General features: G+C 39.1%; 1 protein-coding gene across 3 annotated transcripts in view; it reads left to right on the top strand.

Annotated features, from left to right (window-relative positions):
- LOC110064143 (schlafen family member 8-like) overlaps positions 1-14,078 on the top strand; it is a 38,905-nt gene extending 24,827 nt beyond the window's left edge. For 2 of the 3 annotated variants that reach the window (XM_020771150.2, XM_089274732.1), the window contains 4 exons: positions 463-1,496; positions 2,526-2,630; positions 9,202-9,925; positions 10,833-14,078. In XM_020771150.2, the coding sequence (XP_020626809.2) occupies positions 463-1,496; positions 2,526-2,630; positions 9,202-9,925; positions 10,833-11,559 (2,590 nt within the window). In that variant the 3' untranslated portion in view covers positions 11,560-14,078. The remainder of the gene's footprint in view (positions 1-462; positions 1,497-2,525; positions 2,631-9,201; positions 9,926-10,832) is intronic. The other variant, XM_089274733.1, reaches the window with a different exon arrangement.
- The last annotated feature ends 1,843 nt before the right edge of the window (positions 14,079-15,921 follow it).

Below are 15,921 nucleotides of genomic sequence, written 5' to 3'. Positions count from 1 at the left end.
CAGATTTCCGCTCTATATACTATTTTCTTTTGACTTAAAGACAGCTAAGGTTCTGTGGAATACACTATAAACAGTCTGCCTGGTTGCTGTTCAACAAAATAATAAGAAGGTTTCTTTTGTTTTTTGTTCAACAAAAGATCTCCAAAGGATGCTGCTTGGAAAACTGAGTTTTTTTGCATACATTATTTCTCGAGAACGAAGAGCACCCTAGCAAAAAAAAAAACTTCAGAGTAATGTTTCTCAGGTAAAGCGAAGCCCACATGCCAAAATTCAGTTATTTTTGAGCACTTTCAAAATGGCCAAAAAATCTAGGGGACGTTCTTACCCGTGGCTTTTCAATTGTTTTTGACTAAGTGTAAATGCAGCCCACAATGCAAATCTTAAATTTGTCATTGATTTTTCTCAGTCTGTAAATTGAAGTGTATTTCCTAATTGAAGCCTTTATTTCAACAAAATCTACAGGCATTTTGCTGAAAATGTGCAATATTGCCCTATCGCAATTGGAAAAGATGCAGGCGGGCAGAAAAAGAAAGAGAAAAATAAGAAGAAAAAAGAAGGCCTTAATGCTGAAGATGAAGATGAAGAACGTATTCTTGAGCAGGCTTGTGCACTCCTCAATTCTGGTGGAGGACTGTTGGTGATGAAAATTACTGACTTCCAAAGTTCGACAACCAGTGCAAATTCCCTGGACCAGTTCTGGAAGAAGATAGAACCAAAGTTGATATCTTTGGTGAAACCTTCAAGGTATGATGACATTTTTGATCGATGTGAACAGTCAGATGAAATATTGCTGTTCATCAATGCTCCACCACATATTTGTACGATCAAGTACAATTTGAGTCTACCAGGTGATTCCAGTGTAATGGAAGCATCATATCATCAAACTGTTGATTTACTTAAGGGAGCTCGGCAGGACAGAAGACCAAAGCCTCCAAATGTTACAGTTCCATTGACAGAGCTTCCAGAGGTACCTGAAGTTTTTACACAGAAGGAAATTATACTGGACTTGAAGGAGTCCAAACATATTCAGTTCAAACATTTCACGTCAAAAACGTTGTTAGATTCCAATAACCGGTCACAACGTGAAGGCATTGCAGAGCAAATATCTGCTTTTGCCAATGCTGAGGGTGGAGTGATCTTGTTGGGTGTTAAAGATGATGGAGAAGTTTGCGGCCGAGATCTGAGAGAAAATGGAAAAGACGGCATCGAGAGAAACCTGCAGAAGAACGTTATTAAAAAAATGTGCTGGGGTTTAGAACCTGTAAGGGGCGTCCATTGGGACCTGAAGTTTTTTGCTGTGAGAGGCTGTGAAGCTAATGCCATTGTAGCGATTTATGTGGCAGGAATGAGAAAGTCAGGTGGAGTCTTTGCTAAGAGCCCAAAGAGCTTCAAGTTACTACAAGGCGAAGATGGACAACAAAGTCCTCATCGTCTTGATTTTGAAGAGTGGAAACAGAGGATGCTATCTAGAGAGGGCTTGCAGAGTGATAGCAAAGGTATAAAGATGAATGCTGTTACTTATCATATAAATTAGTGCAAAACTTAAAATCCTCACAACCCTTTCCCCTTCCAATTTTTTTAGATAAGACTTGATTTTGTCTTTCTGAGCGCTAAAGGTTTGAATGTTTCAATCACTTGACGGAATTTCAAAGCCTGTGAACTAGTGAAGTCAAACGAGATGATCTCCAGAGCATGTGAATGAGAGCAGTTGAAGTCCTTCTTTGATGCCCATTCTTGTCCCCAGTGCCGGCAACAAGGAAAAGATGGCTCCATAGACCCGCGATTTTATTGATTTGATCTCTTACCAAACATTTTCACATTTACCCAAGCAAGTTGTTAAGTTTCGTTTGAGTTTGGACAAGTTCAGTTTTATTTTTCTCCTTTTGAAATGAAATAACACCTTGTGTAGTCAAGGATAGCGAAAAAATTTCCTTATGATCGACATTTCATCAACAGACTGCAAGAAAAGTTCTGAAATTGCCAAAAAGGATATCACTTGAAAATTAGTTGAAAATGTTGCGAGCTAATTTGAATTTTTAAGCTTAAGGTGATTTAGAAGTTAGACCATTTACAGGGCATGACATAGGCATCCATTCTCTCTATAACACTGAGAGTTAATATCTGCAAGAGATCTCTCATTGTTGGATATTTTATTAACCAGAGTAAACTATTATTTTAGATCACTAATTACTCAGGAATTAAGAATAGCACACAAATGAGTAGATTAACTGAAAAATTCTGTCAGCTGTAAGAAGTAGAGGTGCAGGTGACCAGAAAAGAAAACTGTTAAAACAGAGCTATAAATATAGTCCAGACCAAACCTTCATCTTCGCCTAGTATTTTTGTTTTGTACTTTGTACAAAATTTTATTCCTCTCCTCAGAACATATTAAATCTCATGGTATATTATTTTGTGTTGTGCGAGGAATTTTCTTTATGTTATGTCAGAAAATCCTTTTTAAGTTACTGGTATTGTAAATTACATTTTATGTTTCTTAATTACATTCTACTGTCTTTGTTTTGCAGCTGGACAAGATTTGCTTTCCAGGTTTCAAACAATGAGTATATCCAAAGGTCACCTGTTGACAGTGAAAACAGATGTTCAAAGAATCAGGGATGCATTCTTTGTTGGTAAGTTTATTTCAAATAGCTTAGAACTGTAAAGTAGTACATTGCAGAGCTCAACAGATGAAAGAATGTGGATTTCCTGTTCAATATCTTACACCAATGCTGTATGGCAAGTGGATTGTACAAAAATAAGAGATTTTGTGTGTTTGATTTTGAGGAAATTGCCAAAAACATTTCAAACCATGATATTTCTTACATAATACTCGTAGATGGACTTAACAGATAAACACTAGCCTGGATAGCATGCGTTCCCATACAAGGAAATCGGGCCACGCGAAAGAGCGTTTTCGCATTCCGCCCATGCGAAAAATGGGGCAGGAGCAATTCAAGCAAGCCACGTGAAAAGTGTGGCGAGAGCAAAAAGGTCAAAGAAGCGGGATGGCAAAACTTTCCCTCGCCCCCTCCTTCGACCTTTTTGCTGTCGCCCAATTTTTCGGCAGCCTAAATGCGAAAAACCCAGATTTCGTTCCGCTCGTACAGGAAGTCTTGCTACGGAGGCTAGATAAACACAGTCTTGATGAAATTGCTTCAAAAATAATGCCAAATGTGTCCTGAAGCTATGTTTTGACTTCAAGAAAGTTTTGACAGTTTTGTTTTTCTTTGAATGGGGTTCAGATCATAGAGCCACCTTAAATTTTCAAAAATTTAAGGTGGCTCTGAACCCCCTTCACAGAATTTTTTTTAAACTTTGCAAAAAGTTGCATCTTTTCATGCTGATTACAATTTCATAATAAAAAATGGGGGTCACTGAGCTCGTGTTTGAGTTATAAGCGCTTAGAGCTAAAATTACGGGTGTTTTGACAGGGTTTTTCAAATTGAAAAAAAGTAGCAGGAGGAAATTGTAAAGTAGCCGGAGCACTATCTCGTCACGATAACTGCGTTCTTGTGGGGTAGGGTGCTGGAGTCGAGCACCGTCCCCCTTCTCCACAGGGGAATGGGGTGCTTCCCCCAGAAAATTTTGAAAATAAGGGTGCCTTGAAGTGTATTCTGGTGCATTTTTTGCACCCATAACTGATTTTGTTGAAGGCCACTGTACAGTTGTTAACAAGGGTTAGTGTTGAAAAACTTTGTAAAATTAGTTGCTTTCAGAGTTTTACAAAATGGTACCGCCAGTATGCTTTTACATTTCCATAAGTACAGTACTTATAACATCGCGGTATCATTTGACTTCTTTTACCTCGAAATGAGGTACATGAAGTATCACAACAAAGTCAGCGGTCTCATTTCGCCTTCGTCGTTCGCTGCAATTCGCAGTTTCGTTTGTCTGAAATTCTGAGTACTCGCTTTGTTGAAGGGTTTTATTGTTAAGACTTCTTTCAACCTTTGTTGAAAATACATTTGCTGCAGTCAAGACCACAATGAGTAACATTTCACGAGGAAGACTGTCTTCGCATTTACCATGTGAACGAAAAGTGCCTGGTGCAAATGCTTGAAGCAGCCGCTAGCCTGCAGTACAGGCGGATTAGCGGCTCTGACGCGATACACGAGCGCGAGGCGAGAAAAATCCGCCAGTAGTGACACCATTGTTTATGCTCTTCCAACCGTTCGCCTGACGAACGGTTTTTGCTGATTGGTTGCTTTAAGCCATGTGCCGAGTAGTGTGGTTTGTCTTGCCTCCTTTCTATTGTAGAAATGTAAGTTTATTGCAGAAATGTATCTCTTTAACCATGCGCTCTGGAGGGACAAAGTCGGTGAGCATCAATGTTGATTACTTGCATTCTATATTGTGATACCATGCGGATCATATTAGGGACTTTAAGATGCGCTACGGCGAGAGGCTACTACGGCTACTTTGGCCGTGAGGGACTAGGCTGACAACGGTGTTTTACCCGCCAAACTCAACTGATTAAGATTTTGCTCTACGGCAACGGTATGTGCAGTCTCTACCTGTCTTTACAAAAATGACTACTTTCAAGGAAACCAGAGATTATTCTACTTTCATACGAAATAGACTTGATTAATGACAATGATTTCCTTCTCCTGTATCCGTGTTACGTCTCCCAGAACTCAGCTTTGCCTTTTCGAACTTTATAGAACCGCCTGTAATTCCAACCACAAAACAAAATATAAACTCTGATATAAAAAAAAGCTCGATTTCAACACGGACAGGTTGTTCGTACAACGATTACGTGATAAGCCCGAAAATACAAAACTTTCGATTATAATAAAATACATTTTGAACAGTAATAAACAATTATAGCTCAGATTAGAACATACGAAGCTTTCTTATCTGCGGCTGTTCGGCCCGATACTAATATGACTGAATTGATCATCTCGCGGTAGGTGTTAAAATCGTTCAAATTTTCTGTACAAATGACAAAGAAACAATGATTTTAACACTGATTTTTATGATTGAGAACTTTATCTTCAAACTAGGCTGTTCAAACGGCGAAAAAAAGCGCTAAAATGAGAAGTAAACAGCAGGCTTATACTCACGTAGTGAAGAGTACGTGAAACCAGGCACTTTCCCGTAGTAGAAAGCAAGGCTACGGCGTGAAAGCCGTACTGGTACGCGCGTCATGACGTCACCGGAAGTGATATTTACTATCTGCCGCCGTACTGCAGGCTAGCCGTACCATATCTTAAAGTCCCTATTTAGCTTTGTCCGGCGTCGCCAGAGACTGCTGTAGTCTTGGAGATTCGTTCTGTGTCGTCAAAGTTATGTTTCTTCCATCCTGAATTTGTTCGAGCTTTTTGTCTCCCGAGCTCGATGTTTAGGTATATACCCCTTTTGTTCGTTTTGACACAACATGATTTAAATTTAGCGAAATTTAGATGTTCACGTCTGTTGACTGTTTTGCGTCATTTTGCGTTTTGCGTCAACTGTTTTACAAATGTAAATTGGTTATTTGAGACATTTTTTTCGCGCCAGTAAATTGAATTGCTTTGTTCTCTCTCATTCTTTTATACCAATCATTTCAAGGGGGCGGTAGAGCATAAACAATGGTGTGACTACAGGTGGATTTTTCTCGCCTCGCGCTTTGCGCTCGTGTATCGCGCTAGAGCCCGCTAATCCGCCTGTATTGCAGGTTAAGTAGCCGCTGACTTGCACTGATCTAAGTTTGAAAACCCTTTTTTAGCAGGCCATATTGTTGCTATGGTAACCTATTGTGCCACAAAATTGACGCAAGATGTTCACCAATGATTAGGCAGGGTTTCGACACCATGATTTTGGCATCTACCAATATAGATTGGTTTTAAATGACCCATCAAAATCTAAGTCTTGGAAAGTACTGGAAACTGTTTCAAACAACCTTAATAATCTATAAGACCTATAATATTGAAGGGTCAATTTGTGATAAAATGCAAAATAACACCACAAACCAGTTGATATCCAAGCCAATGTTTCTGAAAATTGAACAGTGGTTTCTCCAGGATTTTCAGTCCCTCGAGGTAATTAGATGTTATACAATTAATTCAAGGCCAAAGTACCCTTTAGTCAAGTCTTTTGGCCATACGTAGTTTGCAATCACATTTTAAAGCAGTGTTGTTTTTGTTGTATTTTGATGCCTTGAAACTTCACCCGTCATTTTCTTGGAAATGCTCATAATTTTTTGAACACTTTTGCCTTTGTTTAGACATCTATGTTAGGTCCTTGATCTTGACGTCACATATCCAAAATTATCCTTTAATGATAAGATATTCAGCCTCATATAAAATGGGGTATTACATCATACTGTTGCCCTGGTAACTCAGATCTTGGTTAAACACATGTCATTTGAAACTTTCATCTTTCTCTAGCGTACCAGTGACATTCAAGTTTTAGTTGGATTGATTAGTTGAACAGTATCATTTCTCAAGAACCTGATGAAGCCACCTCAAAAGTTTGGAACAGTGAAAGAGAAGATTGAGGGAAGACGTCCTTAATTCGTTAATGAGAAAATTCCAAAGAAAAAGTGTTTCATTCTAGAGAGTGGAAATTGACTGAAATCGACTGAAATTCAAGCGATCAAAGCGTGTGCGCCGTAAAACGTACGACTACAAAAGGGCAGATTTTGACGATCTGCGAAGTCGCCTACAGCTGCTACCTTCTGACATGTCGCACTCCGACGATGTTGACATCTATTGGTCTCGGTGGAAAGATTTATTTCTAGCAGCAGTTGCTGAATGTGTCCCAATGAAGACCATTAGAGACACCAACTCTCCTCCTTGGATAGACAGGGAAGTTAAGTCTGCATTACGCAGAAAGTACCGTGCCCTGAGGAAATATCGTGAAAACAAAACCGTGGAACGGAAGCTAAAGCTTAGATCTTTAAGCAATGAAATCAAGAAACTTGTTCGACAAAAACATCGCGACTATCTCCTTAAAATTGAAGGCTCTTTAAAGGAAAACCCTAAACTATTCTGGAACTATCACAAAGCTATCCTACATCATCGACCGGGCTCGAATACTGAGATCACCTTTGACGGGAAATCAGCAAAAACTGCAGCCGAAAAAGCTGAGCTTTTTAATGCTTATTTCTGCTCTGTGTTTACATCATCCAAGCAGGACAAAGCACGCAGTTTGCAAATGTATCCCATGAGAATAAATACGGAACTTTCTGAGATCACACTATCTTTCAACGAGGTGAGAGATTGCTTGTTTATTTTGGATCCGTCAAAAGCCACTGGCCCCGATGGAATTTCTGCGCGTATTCTTAAAGAGTGCAGTGAGCAGATCGCGCCAAGTCTTTGTTCCCTATTCAACCATTCTCTGCGTACTGGGCGGTTCCCATCAGAATGGAAGTCAGCTGATGTTACTCCGGTTCATAAAAAAGATCTTTTAGAGCCAGCTGAAAATTACAGACCAATCTCACTTTTACCAATTGTGAGTAAAGTTATGGAACGCTGCGTTTGTAATAGACTTTACTCCCATGTCTCGCAATCTATTACATCCTTACAACACGGATTCATGCGTTCCCGTTCATGCTCTTCGCAACTCTTATCCGTACTCCATTCAATTGGGGAGGCACTCGACAAAAATAAACAGACGGATATTTTGTACCTTGATTTTGCCAAGGCCTTCGACACAGTTGATCACGTCATTCTTATTGAAAAGCTGAAATGGTACGGTGTCACAGGTCAACTGTTAGATTGGTTTTCTGACTACCTAAAGGACAGATCGCAGAGAGTTGTGATTGACGGCACCGCCTCTGAGCGTCTACCGGTCACTTCCGGTGTACCCCAGGGTAGTCTTGTCGGCCCACTCCTCTTTGTGATATTTATCAATGACCTCCCTGATGTCATCCATCCTCCCTGATGTCATCCATGAGCAAACCAGCACCGCTCTGTATGCTGATGATACCAAGCTGCACCGTACTATTTTGTCAGTGAAGGACTGTGCTATTCTCCAGCAGGATCTGACAAGTTTAAACACCTGGAGCCACGAATCAAATATGAAGTTCAACGCCTCCAAATGCAAAGTGCTAACAATTACGCGAAAGAAAACACCTGTAAATCATGAATATCACCTTGGCGAGGTAAACATACAACGCGTTCAGGAAGAAAAAGACCTCGGTGTAACTATTACTAAAAATCTAACGTGGGACTCGCATGTAACGCGTATTGTACTCAAGGCTAATAGAATGCTGGGACTCTTAAAAAGAACTTGCCCACTTATGACCGACATCAAAGTAAGGCGGACACTTTATCTATCTCTCGTGAAGTCACAGCTTACTTATGCCACGGAAGTTTGGTCCCCTGCTAGTGTCAATTTGAGAACAATCTTAGAAAGAGTCCAGAGGCGCGCCACTCGCTGGATACTAAGAACTAGAATCGGCGAGATGTCCTACAAACAACGATTGCTGACTCTTCGCTTGTTACCACTAACATATGACAGGGAACTGAGAGATCTTTTATTTCTCTATAACTGTATTTCTGGATATACTGACCTAAAAATTGAACGATATGTTACTTTTACCACACATGGCCGGTCCCGCTCTAAGAACCCCACCCTCGTACTAAAACCTGCTTACTGTAAAATCGCAACTTTTCAAGCTTCTTTTTTCAATAGAATTGTAAAACCCTGGAGCACTATCTGTAATCTCGCCCCTCAAGACAAATTTTCTAGCCCAAGTTTATTCAAATATTTTTTGCACGCCACTTATTTCACTTTACTGGACACTACCTATGATATTGACATGCCCTGCTCCTGGTTCCTCTTCCGTAACTGCCCTTGCCACCGCTCTTAATTTTCAGTGACTAATATTATCCGCATCTTGTCTTAAACTATTGTAATTAATTAGATTTAACTATAATTTTTTAACTATAAGTAATTATTAGATTTTATTGTAATTTTTATCAAATTTAAGATTTTCTATCACCATTCTTACTAGCTTCTAGGGTTGCGCCTCGCATGGGTAACTTTATTTTCCCGTTCGCGCAATTCCTATTGGTCCTTTTCTTCTTTTAATTATATTGTAATTTTATGACCAATAAAGTTGATAGACAAAAGAGTGATATCACTTGTGACAAAGAGAAAATCAACAAGAAAGTGCAAACTGTATTCCACATGAAGCTACAGGTTGTTTAATATATTATTGGTACTTTCTGCTTTCAATTTTCATATACGTTTCTTTTGTTATTGCATTTGTAGGTAGAGTGGGATTCCCAGTTTTTCCAGAAGGCTATGAAAGAAACATCTCTACAGAAGCTAAGTCAGTCATTCAAGAGATCCAGAAGAAGTGTTCTGGGGATCGTAATCGAGGATTACTGGTTGCTTCCCGTTCCTGGCTTGGGAACACGGGAGGCACCCCCATGGAGGGCGTCATTTGTGATCTTCTCCTGATCAGCAGAAACATGGGTGGACTTCACCTGTTCACCCTCTGTCATAGTGCTACTGATGACAGATTTCTGGAATACAGCAGAGAAGCTGCCCGATCCATAAAGATAAGCCTGGTAAAAGATGGCGCCTGCAGAGAGAAGTTCTATATTTCCTCTCATGTGGTTTCTTGTATGGAGGAATCAGTCATAGAACTAGAATCGTGTGATTGCCGGTATCCCAAAGGATATGATCTGAAATCTTCCCGGGAAAAGCTTAATGAAGTGCTGAAGTCAATGGTTATCATTCTAGCTTCAGTGCCATCAACTCTTTCTAACAAATTGGGTGTGAGTATTATGAACCTCCTGACCAGGGAACAGTTCCAGTTAGTGCACCAGCAGATCGAAGTCAACAGAGAGTTGTGGATCAAGGGCGTTGCTGGAACGGGCAAGACCCTTGTGGCGGTGGAATTTATGAGGGAACTTCATCGCCGTGAGAAACTGGACAAGTCAGAAATTCTCTGTGTTTGTGAAAATGAGGGGATTGCAAATCAAATAAGGTAAGAATAATGTTGGTTCAAACTTGGGTGTAGTTATGTACTTATTTTGTCTGGTAACAGTTAGTCATTTTATTATGGTGAATTTGTCATTTTTGTTTTCACACATTTGGTTTTCAGACTTCACAAGCCTATTATTTAAGAAATAGAAAACATGTACCGTGTTTCTATCGAGTTATAGAAACACAAGTGAAAATTTAGGAGAACAAGAAATGCTGTGGGAACACGAGCTGTAGGCAGGTGTTTCCACAGCTTTTGCGAGTTCTCCCAAACTTTCACTCGTGTTTCTATAACTCGATAGAAACACAGAAAACTTGTTTTCTATTTCTTTTAGAAAACACCGCGACGAAACTCTCTTTGCTCGCACCATCATTATGTCAACAGCTCGTCCTAGTTCTGTGTTTCTATCGAGTTGTAGTATAAATCTACTAGCGTTCTATCACGAATGCCGTTCTCTGATTGGCTACGCTACTCACTATCTATTCTGTGATAGATAGTGAGTAGCGTAGCAGTGTGCCCATGTTAACGGCCGCTTCTTGGCGTTTTCGAAGTGTCTGTGAAGAGGATTTAGATGAAGTTTTTAACGACTAGTAGATTTATACTAAAACAATTAGATTATTCGCTCTCGATGTCTATGTGTGATGGTTGACTTGGGCTGGGCCCTCGTCAACTATCACGCGATAGAAATCGAGAGTGAATAATCTAATTGTTTAATAGAAACACGATTTTTAACCAATCAGCGTGCGTATTTTCTTAGGGCTGTTTTCTAATAAAATTTTATGTGGGTTTTTTTTGGGGGGGGGGGGGGGAGCGGGTGGGGGACATTTTTTAGCATATTTTACCGGTGGAGATTGATTATTGCAGTGAAAGGAAATCATACTATTCTTTACTTCAATGTTTGATTCATTAGGGAAAGCAAAGTGTGCCATGTAGTTTGTCGCCAGACATTCATGTGGGTCGAGTTTAATTGTGTCAAACATGTGGTTATGGATGAGGTACACAACTATGAACAACCCATAGGCACTGAATCCTGGCATCAGAAGGCAAGAAAACTGGTGCGACAACATGATCAGGAAAAACCAGGATACCTGTGGTTTTTTATTGACAGATGTCAGTCTAATCACACATTCCCAACAGGCATTCCACCCGAATCGGAACAGAAGCCTGAGTTCGCGTTAAAAAAGGTGATTCGCAATTCGCAGAAAATATTTTCTCATTCAAAAAAGTATGTCCCAGACAATGACGTCAGAAACAGTCTTGAGATGGGTCATGATTTTGAAGGAGAAAATGTGGAGGTGATATCTTACTCAAGGAGTGCAAGATCCCAGATTTATGTTGTCAAAGAAACCTTAGACAGGCTTTTGAACGATGGATATAGAGAGGGGGATATAGCTATTTTGTTTAAAAAAGGGGCTCTTATTCCACGCCTTTCTTTTTTCTTCAAGTCTGCAACAGAAAACAGTTCTGATGCTATAGTTGTCAGCTCTGTTCTCAAGTACAGTGGTCTGGAAAGACCTGTGGTTGTTCTTGTTGACGTAGATGATGGCAGTATAAAGGGACGTAAAAGAATACCCTTTATTTATGGTGCAGTTACAAGGGGCATGGTAAAACTGGTTATTATACAATGTAAAAATTGACTGGACTTTATCAGTTCCAAACCTGTTCCAAAACTTCATTGAAGGTGGCTTGCATTTCATTGCACTCATTTGAGTTCTGTACAAACTAGTGTTTTTTAGAATTTCTACAATCCTCACGAACAACGAAAAGACATTGAAAGAACACGAAGTCTTTTCTTTGATTTGTGGGCAGAAAAAAAACACGATCGATTACAGACCAAGGAAGCGCATTGCGGACAGATACATGTAAAATGGATTTGTAGAGCCTTGAAAGTAAACAGGTTGATTGTAGATGCAAAGGTCGGCAAATTCCTATTTAATGTCTGCTTGTACCACTAGTTCCTCTCTAACGACTAAGGTACCAGAACTGGAGACAATGTGGTAATTTTGTCTCTTTAGTGGAAAAACAGTTAGGAATTCTCTCTATACCTACAGAGAATGTTTAAATATAAGGAAATGTCTTATTTTCGTCCATAACTTGAAAAATCAAATTACCTTGTAACTTTTAATATTTTTAACTATTTTAGTAGCCTAGCTGAAAATGTTAAAGTAGTTACAATAATGTTGGTTATTGAAAATATGGTATCCTTGTTAGATGTAAGTAAAAATGGCAAAGTAAAGTACATGGGTAGGTTTACAGCTATAGAATGCTCTGGGCTCACTACTACTTTGTTAGCTACAGAGCTAACGTCCTCCAGAGTTGTCTTTTAGTACCTTTGTGCACATAGTGGCTGTAATCTCACCTTTAGACTTTACTAAACTGAATATAGACTACAATTTTAGCTTTCTCAGTTTACTAAGACGTAACTGATGTGCATATATAAAAAGTTTAACTGCAATAAATTTGGAAGTTTGTTCATGGCAATATGCGACTATGATGTATATATGACATGTAACTGAAATGTCAATATAAAAATGTGTAAAACATAGTGTAGGTGAAATCGTTTGTGATATTTTTAGCTTTCATGCATTTGTCACTTTCAAGTTCTTTCAAGCTTTGAAGAGTTATGATGGCGCGAGCAAAGTAAATTTACATTTTCATGATCCTAATCAGTTTGGGGGGGGGGGGGGTTAAAAAGCATGGAAAGATATTAAAAATATAGAATCAAAAGTTTTTGTTGAAAAAGAGTTTTCCTCTAATCAAGGTTGCGTCATATAAAAATGCATACCGATTCCACAGGAGTGCTTGCGCTTCTACTGACTTAGCCCCAGACAATTAGATTTGCAGTGTCTCAGAGCAGTAAATGTGTTTTTGTGTTTTTTTACCTGAAGACTAAATAATTATTCGAAGCATTGCCAAAACTCGGTATCGTATGAAGTCAGTCAGTTGGGTGGTGTAACTGTAAATTTTTGTTCATCCAAAATTGAATATGAGTGGTAACTTTTAATGTTAGATTATAGATGGGTCATGATGTACTTGCTGTATTTCTTAAGAGCGGTTTTCTAATCTGTTATTTTCGCCTTGGTTTACTGATGGCTGATTTCTGCGGTTGATGTAAAAATATCACGTTACGTGCTCTTTTCCAGTTCGAGAATAGAGTTAAGACGTCAGCATTCTGGCCTATCAGATTGAAAACCGACTTTCGCCTGCTTTACACACCTGGATTCAGGTTCGGCTTTGCGTTCAACTTGGTTTAAGACGCCATCTGTTGTGACTGGTTCTATTATTTTCACAAGTCATCCACTTTGAGACATTTGTTGGATAGGTGCGCTAGGAATTTGGAATTGTTTTTTCTGAATTGTCAGATTTGTATTGCAAATTGGAGTACAGTAAACACCCGCGTATAAGAACCTAGAATTTTTGGGTTCAGGCTGAATGGGTTCTTATATTTTGGGGTAGTTTTTCCGAACTCAGGCTGATTAGGTTCTTAGTAGGTTCTTATTTGTAGGAGTTGTCATAGTGATACCATTCAGAGAGCTACTGTAGTACTAGTATGTCATAATGGTTGAACATTTGTATTTTAAACCGCAAAAATGCCAAGCCTTATTTTTTAAACAATAATAAATAATGTAATGTGTATTTCACATGAGCAAAAGTCAGGGCACTCTACAGATTCAAGTCCCAAGGCTACACCAGTATAATTTTATACAGTATTCTATACTCTGTATTTAAAAGATTTTCAATTAAACAAATAATTTTCATGGTGTTTCTCAGAAATTTCACAATTTCTATCAATTAAAATCCAGTATTTTGGCTACAAAATAAGAGTGTTTTTTTGTATAAGAACCTATTGTTCTTTGCCAGCCTAAATAGGTTCTTATATATTTGGGTATTAAAATGTCCAATTTCAGCCTGTAGGTTCTTAAATCACTAGGTTCTTATACGCGGGTGTTTACTGTATAAGTAATAAGAATATAGTATTATAAATTATTTTGATAGTCTAGATTATTGTATATTATTTTAAGTCATAGTATTATAAATTGTAGTATATTTTTTCAGGATGTTTTTGATATTGACAAATTTCCTTTTAGTTTTTATTGTTGTAAAAGATGAACTTTTTAGGGCTTACCGAGTAGAATTAAATGCGTTTTGTTAAAAATTACACGACTAACTTATTTTGTTACTTCGCTTCGATTCGGCGATCAGTGTTCGACGTGAAGAAAAATGAACTGTCCAGAAAGTTTTAAAACAATCTTAAAGTTGGTGGCGATATTCTCCCCAGCACTGTTTGTTTCAAGTGTATCTATACAATAAAACTTACACAGCACCAACTTGGTAAAAGCTATCCCCAGAGAACGCACTCACAGGTATAAGTGATATAGGTGTGTGCCACTGTGAAGGGTAAGGTTTTCAAGCAGTTTGTCTGGAATAGGATAAAGAACTCAGAGTTTTGATCGTAATGTATCATTTAAGAGAAAGCTGATCTATGGTGTGATGAATTTAGTCCAGACTAAGAATTGACACTTCTCAAACTCACTAATTGCGTTCGACAGAACGCAGTTCTGATCAGGGAAAATCGAGTTTTTCCAGTATGCATCTTTCTTTGGACACCAATTTGCCCCCCCCCCCCCCAAAAAAAATTTTCAGGGGCTAATGACGTCGTCTCTATTTTCGTCCATGTGCTTTCTTGAGGCAGCTTTTTGTGGACTGTAAGCGGTTAAGTTGTTTCTTTAAAGTTCGAAGTCAGTGTTAATTGCATTTAAAAATACACGACTTTTCGTACGAACAGGAAGCTGTGGTTTGGCTGCTTGCTGTGTACTCTCTTCGCTTTGACCAAAACCAACGCTGCTTTCTGCTGACTAAATCAAATGGAGGAAATGTGTAGTTTCACTTCGCTGGCCTAGCTTTCTGTGGGCAAAATACGTAATATGAACTCAACGAAAGTGTTTACATAGGAAAAGAGTTCAGCTCCCACAGGATTGTTTTGGTACTCCAACTCCAGTATAAAACGCAGACTAAGCATTACAGACTGGGTATAAAACATGGACTCGGGTACAAAACGCGGACTCCGGACCAAATGCGGTCTACCGACTGCAGTTCGTGTTTTTTAATGACCGGTCGCAACTAATATTACGTAATACATGTATAAACGAGACCAAACCCTCTCGTACGCGCGTGCTTTGCGATCAATTTATTTGTTTTCGCCCCTGCTGGAGGGAGGCCAATTTCACGTCTACCTAACAGCTCGGGCACAAAATGCTGTTCCTAGAATTTTTGCTTCTACTAGTAATTAACCAAATTTAAACAAAGGAAACCCTAAGCGTGACGGTGTTTAGATAAGTCATCTTAGATTACCATGGGTTTTGACGATTTTGTTTTTCCGTTTTCTCTTTAGTTTTAGTTTCGATTGAGAAGATAAATCAAACGCGCAAGACAGTATTTGACCACATTTCCAAACACCTCGAAGTTCGTCAAAAATACTCTGTTACGCGTCATTTTTAATTCACTCTCTTCTCGGTGTTTGGAAATGTGGTCAAACATGGTCTTTCGTGTTTGATACAGTACTTCAAGTTGAGAAATAACATCATTGTACCAACTTTTTAAAGCACCAAACTGTGATTGTGAGCAGGCTATGGATAGGGTAAGGATTTGAAGTGTGTTTTCTAGAACAGGGTCTCAAAGTGCAGCTGAACATCATCTGGGTAAGAAGAGTTCCAGCTGCAAACCCCTCAATCTTGTGAAAGTAACAACCTCTTCGGCATTAGTAGCCTCCTATTGTTACTTTATGATATGACGCTACTTTCGGGTAGCTTAACGTAACGCAAACGCTGGTTGATCCATTAGAACACTATCGCGTGTGGCAGATCGCCATCCTCTGGAGACCCAGATGCAGTCAGTGGCGGCGAGGGAAAGTCGAAACGAGGGGAAAAAACCTGGGGAGTACTCCCTTATATGGGCTATATAGGTTTGCGGGGCGCTAAAGGGTATGATTTTTCAGCCGT

This window comes from Orbicella faveolata, unplaced genomic scaffold (assembly GCF_042242905.1).
Source record: "Orbicella faveolata isolate gen_17 unplaced genomic scaffold, um_ofav_v1 contig_36, whole genome shotgun sequence".
NCBI classification, from domain to species: Eukaryota; Metazoa; Cnidaria; class Anthozoa; order Scleractinia; family Merulinidae; genus Orbicella; species Orbicella faveolata.
Note: the sequence above shows the minus strand (reverse complement) of the source record. Positions and strands in the feature narration are given on the sequence as shown.